At 36.2% G+C, this 6807-nt stretch overlaps 1 protein-coding gene across 1 annotated transcript in view; it reads left to right on the forward strand.

Moving 5' to 3' along the window:
• Nucleotides 1-2107: 2107 nt before the first annotated feature.
• LOC104491650 (rap guanine nucleotide exchange factor 4-like) overlaps nucleotides 2108-6807 on the forward strand; it is a gene marked incomplete at both ends in the record, with an annotated part of 37353 nt that continues 32653 nt past the window's right edge. Inside the window, 3 exons of the mRNA XM_010134100.1 lie at nucleotides 2108-2180; nucleotides 3230-3247; nucleotides 4393-4394. Coding sequence (XP_010132402.1) covers nucleotides 2108-2180; nucleotides 3230-3247; nucleotides 4393-4394 — 93 coding nt within the window. The remainder of the gene's footprint in view (nucleotides 2181-3229; nucleotides 3248-4392; nucleotides 4395-6807) is intronic.

The following is a 6807-nucleotide window of genomic DNA, read 5'->3' on the forward strand; positions in this document are numbered from 1 at the left end:
GGTTTGAATGGGATTTGGTGCCTCCTTTAAAATGTTATATGCAATTCTGGCTTATTCTAGGTATTCTCTAGGTATTTTTGTTAATCTAGGGCCCTAATTCTTTTGGAAATTATGTGGTGTGTCTATGTTACATTTTTTGAGAAAAACAATTGGGGTAAGTATTAGAGAATTAATCAAAAGGGAAGCTGCCATGCACTGTATGATGACTCTGGACATGGTATAGGAGATAAAAGAGACAACGACTGTCTTCCTACAATTCAAGTTCCTTATCAAGATGGATTAAATGTGGACTAATATTGTATTTCTGGGAAAATCCTATTTTGGGAGCAACGGAACAAAGAATTGAATATAATCTGAATGGTGAGGAAGAACAAAAGGAAAAAAACCTATAAAGTTTGCTTTTTCGTATCCCAAATGAAACATTTCAATTTTCCATTTCTAAATCACATTTCAAGACCAAATTCGGTAGATGATAGAACAAAACATTTATCTACTGTTTGAAAAAAAAGTGTTCTTTCAACCCTTTGTGACATGATTTCCTTTTTTTCATTTGGCCAACCAAAATGAGTTTGCCCCTTGTTTTATGTGTGATATACTAGTTGAATTGAGAAAAGAATTATTTCTCATGTTCTTCCTCTCACTGAGTTCCAGGCATAGGACTGGATGCAGAGTATAAGAAAGTGAACAGTTTGGGAAAATAGGAGAGTTTTATCCTCAAATGAAATAGCATTTATTTTGTGTCACTGACATGAGATATTACAGTTTTGTTCCTACAAGTTTTCAGCTGGATTATGGGTGAGATTTAAATAATATGTTACTAAGCTTTAGGATGTAATAGCTTGTCTAAAAATAGGATTGGATTATTAAGATTAATATAATCTTTGTAGCTTTTGTTATTATTTAGAATGCAAGACATTCAGTCTTTAGTGCTAGAATTGATTATATTTTCATATCCATTTCCAGGAAAAAGAAATGTTAAAAAAGGTAATTCAACCATCTGTTAAAATTCAGCAGGCAATATTTTAAAAATGAATACATCCAAACAGCTCCATAGAGCAAAGGATAAAACTCTTAAATTAAAATTGTACTATGAGTGAAACTTACTGTCTCAATTTTTATGTGTGTTTAGTTGAAACCTACATGAATTTCAGCTAGTTGGTTGTTCAGGTTCAGCTCACTGCAAACCCTAAGGACTGCATGACACATTTTATTTATCAACAGCATCCCCGCTGCACAAGCTTGTTTTCTGACAGTTCCAAATGAGAATTATAATTGTTTACCCTTAAACATGGCAGTAGTATAGTTGAACTGAAAATAAGAATATGTAACTTTTGCATTGAATGATTTGTATTTGATAAAAGGACTTTTTTTTTCCCCTGGTGTTTTATTTTTTTAGCTTCTTTGAATTTCTTAAGCCCTAGACAGAGTTTTGAACCTTATTGACCACATCACCAGCATTCACTGACAAAAAATACCAGTTACTGACATCAGTTACAATTATGTAGTTTACAGTTGTACAAGGGCCATTATTTTTACAGTTATGAAGTCTCATCTGATAATACAGTTTTTGTGTGTGTGTGTGTACACATAACATGAGGTGCTGAGTTTGTGTGTTTCATAACCTCGTAGTTTCTGAAAACCAAACTAAGTGTGTTGGAATTAAATGTTTAGAGTTTTCGCACTAAATCATGTATATTTCAAATCTGACACCAAAATTGCAGTGGTACATGATTCCCATGAATCCTTAGTTAACAGCCTGTCTCTATCCCTTCAATAAAGTAGCTTTCCAGCTTGAGTTCATCTGAGTAGTGTAATTTCAATCGAGCTTTAAAACAGCCTTTATGGGAAATCACACAACTAAGTACAATATTGATTTATTAGAACCTCAAAGTAATGCTTCGGGGAAGATGAAAGACGGAACTCTTTTAGCACAACTTTTGAAAATAAAGACAGCGTGCTCCAGGCCTTCTAGTGTTAAGAGTAAAGACATGTCTGACTGCCTCAGATTGCCTGTGTGCAAGTGGAGCACAAGGCAGCAGACACACATCATCCACTGAATGACTTTATACATCTGTATTTGACTGTATGTGCCATTGCTGTCTTTCAGAAATATCGACAGTATATGTCTGGACTTCTCACTCCTCCTTATGGTGTTATGGAAACTGGCTCCAACAATGACAGTAAGTATGAGAAAACGGACGTCAGATGCTAGAAAAAAGAGAAAAGAGAAGAAAGATGAAAGTCCTCTGGTTTTGGGTGTTGTAATTTAAATGTTAGATTCAATTCAGGATTATGACTGTATTAATACTACGTATAGCAGGAAATACTTTGGCACTTTCCTAACTGCATTCCCATCTGTATACAAGTGTACACAGAGCTGTACATGAATCAGCACTATGAGCCAGGCCTGTTGACTAAAGCATACTGTATGATGTCCCATAACATTTAAGTGGTTATGGGTGTTACATGAATTCCATGGAGCATGGCCATGCGTCCTACTAGTAAAATAAATATAACAAACTTGCTTATTTTTTTAGTTGGGATGGTTTTCACAACTTGCTTGGGAACTTAGGTTAGTGCTTGGGCAGACAGCTTGTGGTAAACATGCTGCTGTCTGACCTTAGTTACATAGCTAAGTGAATTTGGGTATCTCTGCCTCATGAGAACCTGTCAAACTGTGGGCTAGTGCTGTAGGCATGAATCCAAGCCTTTGGAACTCATCAATTCTGTAAATCAAGGTGCTTTTATTTAGTTGCCAGAGGATTATTTGGATGCCAAAAAGGACAATATCTGATGGCTAGCAATATTATCTGCAAATTTTGTCCTATATGTTAGATGTGCAATATGTTCTATTTGTGAAACAATAGCATAGCAATGTCAGTTTGTGCAAACTCATTGTCCCATTTGACTTCCAGGTGCTAAAACACAGATAATGTTAGATAAAAAAATATAAAGAATTTCTGTATATTTATTTAAACCAGTAAGTTGTGAGAAAGTACTGTTTAGCAAGCTGTTTACAGTATTTACCAAGTTAGCTTTTTGTCTTTTTTGTGTTCACAAAATAAAATGTATGACCAAATATATCTGTTTTGCTCTTCAAAAAATCACAAATTAAGTCTATGTTATTAAAGTATTGAATGCTCCAACTCCCAATTCTACCAATAAATATCTCCACTGTTACTTAAAGAACATACAGTATATATTTATTTTCTGTATTATTTTTTTTTAGGAATGCCAGATAAGGATAGTATGTCAAGCAGCACTCTTTGCCAAGTTTCTAAAAATTGTAATAAGGTAAATCACACCTAGTTTTGCTTTTGGTTTTTGTTGCAGAGGAAGGGGGGAGGAATTTGGTAATGAAAAGTGCAGAAGTACAGTATTAAATTGAAAAAAAAACAAGTGCAAATCCAAAACGTGGTTCATGCATGTGAGTACAGTGTACAAATTATAAGGATGCTTTGAACATTTTATCATGTAACTGTAGAAAGCAGCCGGTTAAGAATCACCATTCTCAGAAAGTGAACTGCTACTAAACTTTGTGTTACAATCTGATTGTCCTATCTTTGTCAGAAGGGTGCTGATGGTAAAGAATAAAAGCATCACAGTGACAAGACTGGTGCATAGCCAATGGATCATAAAATTCATCATTAAATTCTTTTTTAAGGCTTAACAGAGTCTTAAGTGATGCATAGGCATTGTTCTGGCCCTTTGCTCAGGGTGAATTTTCTCCTGTGTTCAGAGAGCAGCTTTATGTCCCAGTTCCCCTTTGTAAAATAGTTCTGTGCCTTCAGACTCACCAGATGAGGACCCACATGAAAGAACTCATGAATATTTCTGTGCTGGATTTTAAGTAATTATAATAGTGGGAAGAAATAGTATCAGGCATTGTTGAAAAGATTAACAACTTCTAGAATTTTTTATGGCAGGAGGAGAAAAGTTACAGAAATAAACATGCTTAGGTGCCTTCTTTCTGGACATAAGAGTTTAACTGGATACATTTGTGTCATGTCTTTAAAAGGTTAACAGTATTTTTGTTACAAAAAAAAAATCTCTTGACAGCAGATAAAGACAATGAATATTCTAGTGTGTTTCCTTAATATGAAAATAACTACTTCCACCTCTCCCTGTCTGTCTGTCCTGCTTCCTCAGGAGTACTGACCTTTGTTAATTGTCACAGTCAGCCTTTATTAAATGTATAAATGTAACACTATGCAGTTCCTTTTTCTAGAGTCTTATTCACTAATGCTATACCACTTCCTGACACAGCCTTATCCTGTAGGAAAATAAACATTTTTCCATGCACTGAGTAATAAGTCTTAGATACTTAGACAGCACCTTTCATTCTGTAAGCATAACAAACATTTATGAGTTAAGTCTCAGTGCTTCTCTAAGATGTCGGCATTTCAGTGCTACACTTGGTGTTAAGACAGATCAGCAGTCTTGCTTGACCCCTCCATGAAAGCACCAGGCATAGAATCCAAACTAAAAGATGTTGTTGTATTTTCTGAAGCAGAGGCAAAACAGAGGTAGCAAGGTAAAAACATCCATCTTTCCTAGGAGGAGATATCTCTCCAGTGATAGGCACTGATGCTCAGCTAAGGGTGGTATACACTCTCAGGTACAAAGTATTTTAGACACTGAGCAGAATTCAGTGGCTGATACTGCTGCCAATAGCTAGATTTTTCTAGCGCAACAGGACTCTTTCTGCACAAAGAAATGTTCACCTGGGTAGGAAACAGAACTTGGCTGGGGCAGTTCAATGACTTTTACAGGAATAAAGTCCTTTGCAAACCATACTAACTTCCTTTCCAAGACAACTATATAAAAAACAACCGCCCTTCCCCCTCCCACGCAGTACACATCTCTGTGGAGAGAAACTGAAAGAGTAAGTATGTGACAGATGCTTGTCACCTTGTTTCATCCTGGAGGACCTCATGCAGTCCCATGACAAATGTGGCAGAAGAACCTACACAGCATAGAAGTGGTTCACAAATCCTAGTTCTGTGGTTTTGTCATATGGCCATGGTTCTCTTTAATTATGTTAGCAGAAAGGTAAATGCAGCACAGATAAGTACCCGAGTATTTTGTTTACTGCATCCTAGCTTCATTCCCACAATTTTAAACTGTACAACTGTTTCAGTTTAAACTGTTTAAACTGTTGCTTATTCAAGTCAATCTTCATGCTCTGCAGTCAGCTTTGAATGATCAGGGAGATACTGGGATTGCAGGGCCAAATTCCTGGAATTTTCGGAAAATAATAGCCCTGTGTTTGTAGATTTTATATATTTTGTTAATTTTAGGGTGGTATATGGCTGTCAAAATGGCTACTGCACCAAGGAGAGGTATTCATCCAGGGAAAGGGAAGTGTTTGCAGGACATCTTTAGACTGCTTTGTATCTTTAGGTTGCCAGAATGATGCCTGTGGGACTGACAGCAAATACAGCTCAGAGAGTCCTGCAGGCTATTCTGTAATGTCCAGAAAAAGATTAAATTAGGAACTTTCTGAGATTCAGAGAAAGTCCCTCAAAATCTTTCATGCAGTAAGAAAACTTCACAGTCCTAAACAGAAGGAGATAACATCCTCAGTAGTTCTGATGATAATGATGCATTTATTTTGGGGAGGGGGTGGTGGTTTTCCAGGGAAGTTTTTAACTATAAATAAATTGCTTCAAATGAAATTAAATATATTCCACTCTTGAAATATGTAATGCATGTTTTTCTCTTTTAGCCTATGCTGAGTCTTTTACAAGCACTGTAATGGATGATTTTACATATGTGCTAATTATTTGAGTTTCATCTTTATAGCTTAACTTTTTTTCTCCTGTCACATCTATTAGTTTTTGATAGATTTTTCTTATAATACATGCCTTGAAATTTTCTCACCATATGGGGATGTTTGGTTTTCCTAGTTCATTAAATCTGTAAAAAAATACGATTTGGAGAAGGCAGCAAAGAGATTTTTTTTTTTCACCAAACACAAAATCATTTGCATTTCGGGTTTCATTATTGCACATAATTTAATGCAATACAGCAGTTAACTTGAGCATAAAATACTGACACTGAGTATGCTATTGTTCTCAATTACGTTTTGGGGAATGGAAACAAAATCAATTTAAAGTAGTCTTACATAAGGGAAAATAACACAGCTTTGTTGTTTTTAACTGCTCAGTCTAATATCTGTACACTGCCCTCTCTAGCACTAGTTTTCAAAAATTCTCATGGGGTAGAATTGGATATAGCTGAATCTGTGAGATGAATATAACCTTAAAGCCAAAATGGCAAAATCAATAATAATTTCAAATACAGTTTTGGAAAAGATACAGAAGAGTACTCAGAACGCAGGGGAGGTCGCGTTCCAGCGTGCAGACAGAATAGGTAGTGGTTCTGTTTCCATCTATTACCAGCAGAGGTGGCAGCAGGGTTGCATGGTGCTTCCCACTACGATATCCTGATCTTACAATTTGGCCGCTTCTCTACTGTTTAGACTGAATTTGCCATGCTGAGAGTATGCTCCTGCCTGTTTTTTAAATTGAAATGGATCAAACCTCTCTTACACTAAGTTTGGGAGAAAATACATAGCACATATTAAATAGCTTTTCCTAGTGATACACTAGCAGTCCTGTCCTTTGAACTAGAAGCTTGACTTTTGGGGCTTGTTCTGGCAGTAAGGAGTGCCGTCTGTGACCCCCTACAAAATACACCATATTGTTAAGCCTTGAAAAACTTCAGTTGAAACTGGCTCACTAGAGGCTCATTACAGTTTAACTGCGAGCTTGTGCACACAGGCTGTGCCTGTGCAGAATTCCC

This window comes from Buceros rhinoceros, unplaced genomic scaffold (genome assembly GCF_000710305.1).
Source record: "Buceros rhinoceros silvestris isolate BGI_N320 unplaced genomic scaffold, ASM71030v1 scaffold10174, whole genome shotgun sequence".
NCBI classification, from domain to species: domain Eukaryota; kingdom Metazoa; phylum Chordata; class Aves; order Bucerotiformes; family Bucerotidae; genus Buceros; species Buceros rhinoceros.